Source organism: Schistocerca serialis, chromosome 7 (assembly GCF_023864345.2).
Source record: "Schistocerca serialis cubense isolate TAMUIC-IGC-003099 chromosome 7, iqSchSeri2.2, whole genome shotgun sequence".
Lineage (NCBI taxonomy): Eukaryota > Metazoa > Arthropoda > Insecta > Orthoptera > Acrididae > Schistocerca > Schistocerca serialis.
The window spans coordinates 48,011,812-48,027,394 of NC_064644.1; the positions used below are offsets into that span (position 1 = coordinate 48,011,812).

General features: G+C 39.2%; 1 protein-coding gene across 1 annotated transcript in view; it reads left to right on the forward strand.

Annotated features, from left to right (window-relative positions):
• Nucleotides 1-15,583, forward strand: part of LOC126412408 (coatomer subunit beta) — a 109,124-nt gene that overhangs the window by 22,201 nt on the left and 71,340 nt on the right. The window contains exons 3-5 of the mRNA XM_050081992.1: nucleotides 295-524; nucleotides 4,109-4,278; nucleotides 4,509-4,716. Coding sequence (XP_049937949.1) covers nucleotides 295-524; nucleotides 4,109-4,278; nucleotides 4,509-4,716 — 608 coding nt within the window. The remainder of the gene's footprint in view (nucleotides 1-294; nucleotides 525-4,108; nucleotides 4,279-4,508; nucleotides 4,717-15,583) is intronic.

The window sequence follows — 15,583 nt, forward strand, 5'->3', positions numbered from 1 at the left end:
TGGGAAAAACTATTTTAACACTCTGTCACATGTACTTCCTTACACCAAATTTTCGCCATCATGTGTAACATGATTTTATTTTGGGTGATTTGAAATGAAATGAGCCAGTTTTGAAAATAATTCTTACTCGTCCATTCTGGTTGTGAGATGACATTGTTTTGTGTAAAGCACTGCCTGTTGTGTTGAATGCATGCACTTAAACTTCCTTTGTTTTCAGTAGCTAAGATTAAAGACTGTTTTTTCCTTACCATATCTTTTTAAACATTTGCTTTTATGAAAAATTTGCCATTGCAGAGAAAGGAGATGTAAAAGTAAAAATAGAAGCTTTGAAGAAAGTAATTCAGATGATAGCAAGTGGTGAAAGGCTCCCAGGTCTTTTGATGACTATAATCAGATTTGTACTTCCACTGCAAGATCACATGATCAAAAAACTCTTATTGATATTCTGGGAAATAGTACCAAAAACTACACCAGATGGAAAGCTTATGCAGGAAATGATACTCGTTTGTGACTCCTACAGAAAGGTAATCTAATATAAATTATTGAGTAAATGTATTAAAATCAATTTTCAAAGTAAAGTTTTGGTAGTTTCTACTCTTTACCCCTTTTCTTACCCTAGCAATAGCATTTTAATGTCGTATGTACAATGATTTGTCAGTTATTGACATAAATTCCTCTGTAAGTGGGCTAGTTACTTTCTGTCTTGGACAAAGAGGTTCTTATTTTTTAGGTTTCATATTCATGAAGCCATTTTCTTTGTTGTTGTTTTTAAAGTTTTCTGAACTGTGGGGTAAACTATTCTTCTTATAAATTAGAAACTTCCAATAAATTAAACATGTACAAAAACGATACTTCAATTTAAATTTCTTACTTTTTATTCTGTAAGTAAATTCAACTTTGCCACTCATTTGTCAGACATGTTCAAGGCATTAAGTGAACAATAGCTCAAAATGTAGAGTAAATAATAATGAAAAGAGAATGAAAATATCGGATAGGTTAAATGTGCTGTTCCACTAAATGTTGCTACTTCAGCCACAACCCAGTTTTTTTACCTTACCTTTGAAGTTCTTGTTCTTGAGGACCTTCACTGTAGCAAGCTGTTTACTTTCTGTTTTAGCCTTTCCTATAAGTCAACCATACCAGAGTTCCATTTTATATTTAATGAAGTATTTTTTATTTGAAATTAAGTCCAAATTTGTAAATTTTTACTTAATTGTTGTTAGTTTTGGTGTAATTAAGACAACCTTGAATGTTTTCTCAATTGTCAGTGCCGTCCATATGTGTACATACATCATCCAGTTGTTTGTCAAGTGGTATACTTTTATTTAAGCTTTAGTGCTGGTGGAAATATTCTGGATTTGAGTTGTATTTTGAATGAAATACACTGATGGAAAAGAAATCTCAATTCCAAGGAGGAGTTGTGCAACAGAAACTAAAGTTGGTTGGTGTGTTTCTACATCTGAAAGATCGTGCGTATTCAGATTTCACACCATTCACATAAGAGTGGCACTTGTAGCACCACTATGAGGTTGCGTATCAGGTTTGCTTTAAATACACACTGTAACTGTCATCAGCATTAGGTACCTTTGAGACTGGAGATGGTGAGTTGACGTTAGTCAAGAATGCGTTCAAGGCAACAGGGACACAATTATCAGTACCTCACTGAGTTTGAACAAGATTGTGTAATAGGACTACGAGAAGCCAGATGTTCCTTCTGCAATATTGCAGAAAGACTTGGCAGGAATGGAGCCACTGTACACAGTTGCTAGCAGCGGTAGTCGCAAGAATGTACGGGTGCAAGAAGACCGGGTTCTAAATGGCCAGTTGTCACTATCAACAGGGAGAACCATTGTGTTCAGAGTATGGCTCTGGTGCATCGTGCTGTGTCTGCAGCAACAATGTGAGCAGCAGTTGGTGCCACATTGACACAACGCACTGTTGCAGTCAGCCCATAGTCAGATGCCTTGAAGTGTGCGTTCCACCAACCCAAACCACCGCTATTTGAGATTTCGGTGGTGTCAGGTGAGAGCTCACTGGAGGGCAGGGTGGAGGTCTGCTGTGTTTTGTGATGAAAGCTGGTTGTGCTTCAGTGCCACTGATGGCCATGTGTTGATTAGGAGGAGGCCACTTGAGGGCTTGAACCAACCTGTCTGTGTGCTAGTCTCTCTGGACTTACACCTGGAGTTATAGTCTGGAGTGTGATTTCGTATGACAGCAGGAGCACTGTCATCGTTATTCAATGTAACCTGATTACAAATTCATACAGCAGTCTGTTGTTTCAATCTGTTGTGCTGCCATTTGTGAACAGCATTCCAGGGGGTGTTTTTCACCACGATAATGCTTGCCCACATACCACTCTTGTAACTCAAAATGCTTTACTGACTGTTGATCGTGTTGCATTGGCCTGCTCGGTCACCAGATGTGTGTCTAATTGAGCGTGTGTTGTGATATCATCAAATGATAACTCCAGCGCCATACACAAACAGCATTAATCGTCCTTGTATTGACCGACTAAATGCAACGGGCATGGAACTCTTTACCACAAACTGACATCCAGTGCCTTCACAACACATTGCATGCTTACATTCAACATTCTGGTTGTTACACTGTTAATTAATGTACCAGCATTTCACATTTACGTTTGCTTATCTTGCGCTTACATTAATCTTTTATCTTGCCATGTTAATCACCAAAATATTGATGGAGGCAATGAAAACCTTGTAACACCATCGCTCTGTGAAAACCTCGTAATTTGCGTAACCAGTAAGTCCATTATGAAAGAGAGTGATTTGAAAGTGTATGGATTTCTCTAATCTGTAAGTAACTAGGCTTCTACTATATAGTTACACATGTAGCAATAGTATCTGTCACTTTATATATTTTTTAAGCAACCATTTTTGCCTCTCCTGTAAAATTTAACAAAATGGGGTTACAAGGTTTTCACTATCGACATGTTACCTAGACAAATGTCTTCCCGAAATTTCATTACTCTACAGTAATTATTTTTTAGTGTTGCATTTCCTTTTCAGTCAGCATAGCTTGTGGACTTTTTGCGTTGCTGAATTTGCTTCAGACACTATCAGTGGTGGGAAGTCATGACTTAATATTGTTGCAGTATTGCAATATTTGCTTTACCTAGTGTAATATACTAATATCGAGTGTGGCTTTTTTTTTTTTTTTAAATCAGACATCGCTCCTGCAGACCCATCTCTTTTCATACACCTTTATACTAAATTTCCTCACATACCTACTTTTTTACCACCTTATATAGTCTTTCGATTTACAAGAGCTGTAATCATAATTAAATTGAATATATTAATTTTACATATATAAATTAAACTACTTGAACACATTTAAATTTAGATAATAGTAAAATGGGAATAAAATAAAATAAAAAAAATAATAATTAAAAAAAAAAGTGATAGCAACAGAAATCGAACTCGAGCCAACTAATTGCCAGTCAGTGACCATTGAGCTACAGCACCGATACATCAACTCAAAAATCCTCCATATTCATAAATCTTTGAGATTTTTATCCTTTCATACGGCCAATTCGGGAGGAATATTCTAGGAACTTGAATGGGGTATCTCTCTGCTTCTACTCATACACTTCAAGCCAAATTTGGAAGCCCATTCCTTCTGTATCTCCTTGTTAGATTTAAACGCACTTTCTAAGAAAAATACCGACCTGGTGCAGTGAGCAACATACCACCCATAGTTCCACAAGGGGTGGTGTCACATAAGAGCATGCGATCAAAAGCAAGACAGCTGCGTCCCTTCTCCGAGTTGATCATAGCACAGATGACCATCATTTCATCACTTGACTCTGGTTTTTAGTTATCGCAGAGAGAGTACTACAATATATATATATATATATAAGTGCAATATTTACAGTGTACTTTAGCACGTGATCTCTTGCCAACACTGGACGTTATGTCTAAAATTATAAAAAATCAGCAATTATTTCACCTGTTGCTTTTAGGAGCTCGGTAAATTTCCTGTATGTCAATAGTTAATGTTAATCAAGTGTTGTAAGTGATTTGGGTAGAGGTGGTTTGTTTGTTCTTTAATTAGTTTAGTCAGTATTGTGTTGTGTATTTGGTTTCAGGATTTGCAACATCCGAACGAGTTCCTGCGAGGCTCCACACTTCGCTTCCTGTGCAAACTGAAGGAACCAGAGCTGCTGGAGCCACTTATGCCAGCCATTCGAGCCTGTTTAGAACACAGGCATTCATATGTTCGGAGAAATGCTGTCCTTGCAATTTTCACCATTTATAGGTAAATCCCAAGAATACTAATGGTTCATGAAATATTGGTGTTGTATAACTCATATTGTAGTGCGTTTCGTGCTGGAATTAGTACTGTGTGCAAGTTCCATGGAAAATGTGGAATTGCATTTTGGTAACATTTTATGTTCAAGTGCATGTTAAAAGAAATCAATGTTATAGCTGGACTTGAATTCTCTGAATTTGTTATGTTTGAGCTTCATTAGTTCTACTGTTTTACAGGAACTTTGAATTCCTTATCCCTGATGCTCCTGAACTGATAGCAAACTTTCTAGAAGGTGAGCAGGACATGTCCTGCAAACGTAATGCATTCCTTATGTTACTGCATGCTGATCAGGAGAGAGCCCTTGCATACTTAGCATCGTGTCTTGATCAAGTTACTTCATTTGGTGACATTCTACAGCTAGTTATTGTAGAGCTCATTTATAAGGTAAGAACTGTGGCTACTGGCAAAATTAAGTCCTTATGACATATTAAATTTTCTATTGATACTGCTTTAAAATAGTTTGTTTCATTTTTTCTTGCTGCCTTTGTTGTGTTAGAATTCTGTGTTTGTGGTTACTGTGTACTGAGTTGGACGGAAAATATATGACCAACAGAAGTATAAAGTTCAAAGATCATCCAAATACTGCAGGGTACAAAATATCATTCAGGTAATGTTTGTACTGATTCTGTTCACGTTCAAGAGGGTGTAAAATCAGTTTATCAACTGCTTGGCAGATAAAACCTGTGGCCAAATATTTCTATGTTCTGCTTAGTCTATTTGTTGAAGTAATAGATTGCTTCAGCATGAGCCTTATAAATATAGTGTTCATTAGTAAGCAATCACAGTAAATATCGACTGACCAAGAAAGAGTGGGTGCGCTGTAAAGAGCTGTGTTGGTTTAAGAACATCAAGAAATGGTAAAGATTCAGGACACCTGTACCCCAGCTGGAAGACCACTCATAAAATTCTGAGGAAACGACAGTTCAGCTAAAACAAAGGGTCAAAAGCAAAAACTGAAAAATGTTGGAGAAACTGGTTAGCAGAAGTTTCTCATAGTCCTGTCAAAGAGTATCAAGATATATGGTCAGTTGAAATCAACCAGTCAAGTTGAAATCTTCTTTTCAATTGCTTTAATGACTGAAGGTGTATTATAGGGAAAAGGAAAAGTAATCTTGAAAGATGTTTTCTCAGGCTTAAGTTACACATAAAGAAAACAAAGTGTGTTCAAAAAAGTAATAAGAATTTCATAATTTTGTATGTTGTGGTAGACAAATTACCTCAATTTTTTAGTTGTTGTGTTGGTAAACCTGTCTGAGAAGCTTCTGTACCAGAATTGGATACATCAGATGTTTAGTCTGTTGTCAGCTATGAAAAAGGTTATGGGTGTTTTTTGGCAATATCGAATGGAGAATATGCTTTGAGCACAACAAGATTTTACTAGAGATATGAGCATTTCGAAAAAGACTTTGATGACATTGATTTGCAGACAGGCACAATAAAAAAAAAGACTCAACACACAAGTTTTCAGCCAGGAGGCCTTCTTCGAAAATAGACAATGCGCGGGCACACGCACACACACACACACACACACACACACACACACACACACACACACACACACACACAAAAAACCATTGTCTTTGGCTTCCGAGGCCATTGTGCACAGCTGCAGTTGCTCGTGGTCTGGTCTCGGCAGCCAATGACAGTCGTCGTGTGTGTGTGTGTGTGTGTGTGTGTGTGAGAGAGAGAGAGAGAGAGAGAGAGAGAGAGAGAGAGAGAGAGAGAGAGAGAGCTGGAGAGCTGCATTTGCATGAATGTGTCTGTGTATGCTGTCTGTTACAGAAGAAGGCCTTCCGGCCAAAAGCTTACGTGTTCAGCAGTCTTTTTTGTTGGTCTGTTTGCGATTCAATGTCTTTGCTGTATGGCGAGTAGCAATCTTTCCTTTTCAAAATATTGCCATTATTCCACTTGGATTTTTCATTATTTGATTTTGTGATGACATTGATGTTGATGAACGCCCTGGATGCCACTTCATGTCATCGACTAATTAAATCATGGGAGACTTGAAAGAAACGATCATGAACAATCATCAAATCACAGTCATAGAATTTAGCTCATGCGATGACATTTCTTCTGATGTTGTTGTTATGAAATATGAGACAGCAAAACCTTTTTACGAAAACAGCAGAAAATGCAAGTTGTTGAGCAGTTGCTAGACGAAATCAGCAATAATGCAGAACTACTGAAACATGTCATAACAGATGATGCAGCTTGAGTTTACAGATATAATGTCGAAACTAAGGTACAATTGTCCCCGTGGAAGCATTCTGGATTGCTAACATCGAAAAGCTGTAAAATACCATCAAATGTAAAGGTTAGACTCACTTTGTTCTTCGATTTTAATTGCATAATTTACCACAAGTTCTTGCCACAATAAGGAGCAGTACTTTCAAACCTAATGATGATTTTTGTGAAGTAATCTGGAAAAAAGCTTGAATTAGTAGAAAAGCAATTCATCACTTTTCCTGCATGATAATGTTCCTGCTCACACATTGTTGCATGTTCTTGAATTTTTGGTGAAAAATGCCACTGTAATGATGCCCCATCCTCCATATTCGCCAGATATGGCCACATGTGATTTTTGTCTCCCTAAAAAATAAAGGAAACTTCAAAGGGCCATCATTTTACAAGTATAGGTGAGTTGAAAAATGCATCACCAGAGAGCTAAATGTTGTTCCAAAGTTCTCATTCCCAAAGTATTTTGAAGATATGAACAGATGTATAATATGTAATGATACTCTTTGATGTGGAAAACATTGGTGTAGTAGATAAATAAATAAGTTTCTTAAAAAGGAAAGAAAGAAAGAAAGAAATTCTTGACATCTTGGATTGTCAGGTGTTCAGCCTGATATCAGCATCGTACTTGCACAATATTTCAGTAACGTAGCTCGTTACCTTCATCAGGTGCAACCTGAGACTACTCCTTGAGTGTACCTGATCCAGTATTTATGGCAGTGTCCTTCCCCCTTCACCAGACACTCCCTGTGCAGTCTGCGCCCACTCGCTGCGATCTTCTGGAGCATTACTATTCCCTTTTCCGTCCGCTGCAGTCCTGGGTGTTCTCTTTGCGGTCCGCACCCGCCACACACTCCTGGGTGTCCCATCTTCGATCTGGTGTGTTTGGAATCCCGTCTGTGGAACCAGGCATTCCTCCTGTGGTCCTCTCCCATTCACTGTGATCTGCTGGAGCGTTGTCATTCCACTTTCGGTCTGCTGTGGTTCTAGATGTTCCCTCTGTGGCCCGCACCCATCAGACGCAACCCTGGGCGTTCCATCTTCAGTCTGGTGCACCTGTAACTCTGTATGGGGATTGTTCTCCATGTCCACGCCTTCAGTTCTTCTATTTGTGGAGTGTTGCAGCTGTCCCCATTGTTTCTTCAGCAATTCCAGGGCAGGATACTGGGCTCTACGTAGCTGGTACCCCGTGTCACGCTTAATGAGATTATCGGTCACTTTTATCTCTATTGACTCCCTTATAACACTATCCCAAAATCTGGATGTGATTTCTTCATAATTCATAGCATGATCTAGCTCTAGACAGTGTTCAGCAATGGCTGATTTTGTTGCCTGTCGTAATTGGGTGTGCCTCTGATGGTCCTTGCACCTGATATCTACTGTCCTTGTTGTTTGGCCAATATAGAACATGCCACATTGGCAAGGTATATTACAAATCCCTGGTTTCCGTAAACTCAGGTTGTCCTTAACATTTTCTGCCAGTCCCCTGATCTTGCTGGGTGGACAGAAAATGCACTTGATATTGTGTTTACGGAGGATCCTACTAATTCTGACAGAAATAGAACCAGCATAGGGCAAATATGCCACCTTCTTTGCTTCATCTTGCTCTGCTTCTGGAACTTGTGGTGTAGTGGCTGGTTGGAGTGCCATCTCAATTTGTTTCGGTGTATATCCATTTTTGCAAAACACTGTTTGGAGATGCTCTATTTCTGTCGGTAGACAGATATCTGGCAGAATACCCGACAACCCAAGATGTCATTAGATCGCCAGGAAAGCCTGAAGAATTATAACAAAGAAATTCTTGTTATTTTTTGAAACTGAGTCGTCTCTTTGACCATTGTATGGCTGTGAAAGTAGAAGTACGGATAAAAGCAGTGAACTGTTATCAGATAGGTCTCTTGATAAACTAATTGTAGACATGTAGCAAAGTGGGCTATACTCCCAGCGGCTAATCATTGCAGAGCACTCTAGTAGTGTTGCACTTGGATTCAGAGTAATTGAAAGATAGCCCTAGTCACTGCCAGTAGTAGGATTGACTTGCAGGACTGTAGATTTGATATTGAAGGCATAAAGAGTTTTAAACAACATTCTGCACTAAATATGACAACTTTCCTGGAATACAACCTCCTTTGTCAGTCTGTCTTGATTGAGGAAACAACATTTGGATGAATCCTTCTCCTTCTGTATATGAAAATCTGGAAGTCTATAAACAGAAGTTCCAGATAGCTGTCAGTTAATAAGATCTGCAGTTTTGGAATATCTGATTGGACTGTGTCTGAGACTGTTGACCTTTCCATTTTGAACTTCATATGCAGTTCTGTGGAGACTTACCATCAAAGACAAACATCATCTGAAGAGGCTTAGAGAAGATTGATAGGGCCACTGCTATCTACAACAAACCAACACACGTAAATAATCAGCTTGGGAGATTCTAATTCAGCTAAAATGTGTGAGGAGCATGGTGACCCTGAAGACGATTTGGAGAAGGTTGGAACTTGCAGCACAATTTAAATGGAATATGCAAAACAGCTATTAGGGGAAAAAAGCTTCCCATTGTTTTCCTTGTCCAGTTTATTTGTTGACGGCTGGATTAAATACACCTGTAAAATAGTGACCATGTGAATCTCTTGGTGGAAATGCAAGTGTTGTAGTGTAAATATAGCAAGGAAAATTGTGGCAAATGTAAATAATTTAGAGTAGGAGACCACACACCAAATAATAGGAGCATTGAGTCATTGATGGGCATACACAAAACAGAATGATTGAGGCGCGCGCGCACACACACACACACACACACACACACACACACACACACACACCTGTCGACAACTCCGCTTCTGCTATATGGTGAGTGGTCTCCTTTACTCCTCAAATATTGTACTATCATTGACTGGAGGATTCTTTTGAGGGAGTGTTTGGAATGGTTGGTGCAGTGACAGTGAACATGTGTGTGGGTCTGTGAACCATGACTTGTCTGCTGAAAATTTTCTTTTGTGGTATCGCACATTGAGCAAGGTGACACAGTGGTAGAACAACTGCACTTACATCCAGGAGGATGACACTTTGTTCAAATCCCTGCCCAACCATCAAGATTTCATTTTCCCTGTCAAAAGGGTGCTAATTTAAGGAGATGGGACCTGGATAAACTAACTAAACCAGAAGTTGTAGAGAGTTTCAGGGAGAGCATAAGGCAACAATTGACAGGAATGGGGGAAAGAAATACAGTAGAAGAAGAATGGGTAGCTCTGAGGGATGAAGTAGTGAAGGCAGCAGACGATCAAGTAGGTAAAAAGACGAGGCTAATAGAAATCCTTGGGTAACAGAAGAAATATTGAATTTAAATGATGAAAGGAGAAAATACAAAAATGCAGTAAATGAAGCAGGCAAAAAGGAATACAAACGTCTCAAAAATGAGATCGACAGGAAGTGCAAAATGGCTAAGCAGGCATGGCTAGAGGACAAATGTAAGGCTGTAGAGGCTTATCTCACTAGGGGTAAGATAGATACTGCCTACAGGAAGATTAAAGAGACGTTTGGAGAGAAGAGAACCACTTGTATGAATATCAAGAGCTCAGATGGAAACCCAGTTCTAAGCAAAGAAGGGAAGACAGAAAGATGGAAGGAGTATATAGAGGGTTTATACAAGGGCAATGTACTTGAGGGCAATATTATGGAAATGGAAGAGGATGTAGATGAAGACAAAATGGGAGATAAGAAACTGCGTGAAGAGTTTGACAGAGCACTGAAAGACCTGAGTCGAAACAAGGCCCCGGGAGTAGACAACATTCCAGTAGAACTACTGACGGCCTTGGGAGAGCCAGTCCTGACAAAATTCTACCATCTGGTGAGCAAGATGTATGAGACAGGCGAAATACCCTCAGACTTCAAGAAGAATATAATAATTCCAATCCCAAAGAAACCAGGAAGATTAAGGAAAGGCAAACGTACGTTTCTAGCATTTGTAGACTTAGAGAAAGCTTTTGACAATGTTAACTGGAATACTCTCTTTCAAATTCTGAAGGTGGCAGGGGTAAAATACAGGGAGCGAAAGGCTATTTACAATTTGTAGAGAAATCAGATGGCAGTTATAAGAGTCGAGGGGCATGAAAGGGAAGCAGTGGTTGGGAAGGGAGTCAGACAGGGTTGTAGCCTCTCCCCGATGTTATTCAATCTGTATATTGAGCAAGCAGTAAAGGAAACAAAAGAAAAGTTCTGAGTAGGTATTAAAATCCATGGAGAAGAAATAAAAACTTTGAGGTTCGCCGATGATATTGTAATTCTGTCAGAGACAGCAAAGGACTTGGAAGAGAAGTTGGACAAAATGGACAGTGTCCTGAAAGGAGGGTATAAGATGAACATCAACAAAAGCAAAACGAGGATAATGGAATGTTGTCTGATTACGGCAGGTGATGCTGAGGGAATTAGATTAGGAAATGAGACACTTAAAGTAGTGAAGGAGTTATGCTATTTGGGGAGTAAAATAACTGATGATGGTCGAAGTAGAGAGGATATAAAATGTAGACTGGCAATGGCAAGGAAAGCGTTTCTGAAGTAGAAAAATTTGTTAACATCGAGTATAGATTTAAGTGTCAGGAAGTCATTTCTGAAAGTATTTGTATGGAGTGTAGCCATTTATGGAAGTGAAACATGGACGATAAATAGTTTAGACAAGAAGAGAATAGAAGCTTTCGAAATGTGGTGCTACAGAAGAATGCTGAAGATAAGGTGGGTAGATCACATAACTTATGAGGAGATATTGAATAGAATTGGAGAGAAGAGAAATTTGTGGCACAACTTGACTATAAGAAGGGATCGGTTGGTAGGGCATATTCTGAGGCATCAAGGGATCACCAATTTAGCATTGGAGGGCAGCGTGGAGGGTAAAAATCGTAGAGGGAGACCAAGAGATGAATACACTAAGCAGATTCAGAAGGATGTAGGTTGCGGTAAGTACTGGGAGATGAAAAAGCTTGCACGAGATAGAGTAGCATGGAGAGCTGCATCAAACCAGTCTCAGGACTGAAGACCACAACAACAACAACGACAACAACAACTGTCTCCCTAAATCGCTAGTGGCAGATTCCATGTTGATGGTATAACATTCGAAGGGAAACACTACTTGAACTACACAAAGTTACGGTTCATCTGTCATTGAATAAATCTGATTTTTTAGTATGGGTGAAAGCATCATAAGCATATAATCAAGTGTAAAATTTTAAAAACTTTTTAAAATATTCAAAAATTTTGTATGTATTGTTCCACATTTAATATTAAAAATATTTACTAAGTGGTGACCAGTTTAAGCAGCTTAACTACCCTCTTTGGATCTTTTAAATCGCCACATAAAATTGTTATATTCTACCTAAAATACCGACAAATAAATAAGAATAAGAAAATTTTTATTTTAAAGAAAGACTAATTATGTGACTGTACCTCACTATGACATCTGTTGAACCCCTCTCTCCCCACCTCCACCTAGAGAACTCGCAACTCTTTTGTGAGTCTATGCTTGGCTACCACAGGGCTACAGACTTTGCAGCATTACTTGCTTTCCATGCTGCAAGCTTATGCCTCCACTATCCCTTTCTCCCTCTGTGTCTCCATTAAGTCCCACTTTCAGCATTTTCTTCAACTTTTCATTAAATAAATGCATGGCCCCATTGCTGGATTTGACCTGCCTACAATTTTCAAAAATCTCCAGAAGTATGGATCATGCAGGCTAAGTGGCCCAATACGGTATATGCTCCACCTTTGTGCCTTTCCATTTTTGCTCCCTTCTCTTTAATAAGGTAGTGCACCCAAAACCCAGCACAGTTGCCATCCAACTGAGGGGGAGGGGGGTGTCAGACACCTGCCCCCCAACCATGCAGGGTTCGCACTGTTGGGGCATGAGCGGAAAACTCCCCTTGTATGCCAAGGAGTATATGTCCACCATGAATGGGGCACGGGGACTCCGAGCAATAGATTATTGGCCAGATAGCCATTGCTGAGGTTGGGTGGCGTCCATGGGGAGAGCACGCGTTCTGAGTGGATGGCACCATTGCGGATGAACCACAAACAGTGCAGATGAAGTTCTTCCGCTGGTGGCCATATGGCCCCAGCACTAGGAAAGGACAGTCCTCTTTTAAATGGCTCCGAAAAGGTTCAGAATCATGAAATGTTCAATTTTTACTTATTTGCATTTTAAAAATCTACAGATTTTCCCCTTTCAACTGATATATAATTTATTCAGTTCAGGAGACTAAAGTTATTTTTAAATTATTTTTGAAATGTTTGGTATGGGTGTGACCCACTGTGATGCTGCTAAACTGCTCTAAAATGAAATAAGTGTTGTGATTAACCTGTGTGATAGTTCGATATATATTGCTTGCTCAATTCTCATGTGTTTCATGTCTATTTACTCTTGAAATGAAAACATTCATAGTGAATTCTGTTCATCAAAGTCTCTTGTTTTATTGAAGGATAGTCAAGGATAAACGTAAAGTGACTAGAAATCCTCTGAAGGCTTTTAAGAAAAGGAGAAGTGTTGGAATGCCAAAGGTAGGCATTATTACCATAAACAATAAAGGCGATGTCACTGGTACACTTGTCCATTGCAGTGAAAGTCAGAAAGAAAGTACTTCGCAGAGAAAGCTTGGTTCAGTTAGTGAAAAGTATGCATGTTTTATAGGCGAATTGCATGTGAATGAAATATTTGATATGTCCATTTTCAATGGAATTTTTGCAAAATTTGTAAGATGTATGCAGTGTAGTGATGTTGGTCTGGAACTCTCTATAAAAAATCGCATAGGACTTGCCAGTGAAATGGAACTGAAGTGTGGTAAGCGTTCATACATGACACCTTTTGGAAAATTGTGGCCGTAACTCCAAATGAAGAAAACGGCAGCAAAACCTATGAACACATTAGATTTGTTTATGCCTTGCGTGCAGTTGGTAAGGGCGCTACTGCAAGTGCAGTTTTCTCTGATATTATGAATCTTCCAAATCCCCCAACTAAATTTACGAACCTTAATAGATCTATAAGGTGTAAAGTAGATTATGTCTGTGTAGAATCTATGAAGAAAGCTGTAGACGAGGCAGTTGTATCAGAGACTCGACTGCAGCTTTCGATGGTACCTGGCATGGATGGGGACATACACATACACCTCTTCATGGTGTATCATCTGCCATCAGTATGTATACAGGGAAAGTTTTAGAAGTAACAGTAATATCTAAATATTGTAGGTGTCCACAAAAAATAAAGGTACACATGAAAATAATTGCACAGCTAACTATAATAGCAGTAGTGGAGGAATGGAAGTGGTTGGTGTTGCTAATATATTTCAACATTCTGTTGCGTGTGATAAAGTGCAATATGTGAATTACCTCGGTGACAGTGATTCGAAAAGTTTCAAACGTATTCAAGAACTGAAACCCTATGGTGATGATGTTATAGTGCAGAAGTTTGAGTGTACTGGACAGAAAACGAATGGGATCAAGACTTTGACAACGGAAAGCTTCATACAGAAAATGAAAACTCAGTGATGGTAGAGGGTTGGATGGGAAGGGGAGGCTAACTGACAGTGTAATTGACAAACTACAGAACTATTGTGGACTGGCTGTTAAGCAAAACACACACAGTATCAATGAAATGGAGAATGCTATTTGGGCTCTTTTTTTTTATATACTTTTCAACTGATGAAAGACCGCATCATTACTTGTATCCAAAGGAGAAAACACTTGGTGTAAGTACAAGAAGGGTGTGTTAGGTGCTGAAATGTACACTTATAAACATAGTATACCTGATGTGGTAATAGAGGTGATGAAACCTGTTTGCAGAGACTTAGCAGCACCTGAACAGTTGAAAAAGTGTATTCATAGAAAAACTTAAAACCCCAATGAAAGTGTAAATAGTGTTACATGGTCAAGAATCCCCAAGACTGTTTGTTGGAATAGAAACTCTTCACTTTGGTGTGTATGATGCGGTTGCTACTTTCAATAATGGCAACGTTGTAAAATGCAAAGTATTTCAAAATATGGGAATGAAGATGTTTTAGACAAGGTATGTCTTTGGGCTGCTGACAGGGCTGTAAATAGCCTGGAAATACAAGCCGGAGTAAACAGGAGGAAGACAAAGAGAAAGGTGGAGGAGGAGTTTGCAGAAGATTAAGATAACCCATCCTGTGGACCTGAAATTCCCGAAAGTTTTATTTTTTCATACAAATTCATGTTTTCTCAGGATCTACCAAACCAATTTGCTTCAAATTTTCGGAAAACGATACACAGTCCCATCTACTTAACTGAAGTCTTTTTCCAAAAACCTCTATATTGTTGAATTTGTAAACAAAAAAAGGCACAAAAAGTAGTGAATTTTCATTACAATAGAAAAAATTAATCTCTAGCAACTGAATTCAAATTTTTAAAAGTCCCTGTATTAAGTTGTAACCAATACTTCAATAAATAACCTGTAAAAATTTCAACTTCCTAGCTCGAATACTTTGAGAAAACATATAATTTATAAGTGCTATTTTAACGTAGACTTTGCAGGGCCTCATAATGCAGAGGGATGACCCTAAAATGTTCCCCTCCCTGGCTGGACCTTGGGAGGAATGGGCTAAGCAGCAATCATAGAAAGGTTTCCGCCAGTCTACAACCAGAAACCAGCCATTCCTTCCAAGGTTTCCGCCAGTCTACAACCAGAAACCAGCTAGTGGCTGAAGGAGCCACAGGCTGCTTTTCAGAGGGCTTTGCAGTCGTAATTTTTACCTGCAACTTATTCAGAGAAGTCCTTTCCTTCATTGAAATGCTCTAAGGAGAGCTAAGACAAGGAGAAGTCCTCCAAGAAAGAGGAGGACATTTCGGTGGCCCCACGCCAGCAGATCCCACCTGTTCCACTCTTGTGGCTGAGGTGGACATTCCAGCGGCTCCTGAGCCCCAGTTCGCACCGCACAACAGAACCCAGAACCTATTTATATTGGTGCCATAACCTCTCAACCAGTGGCAGCAGGTGACCCTAGGGCATAACCTGCCTCCTTGG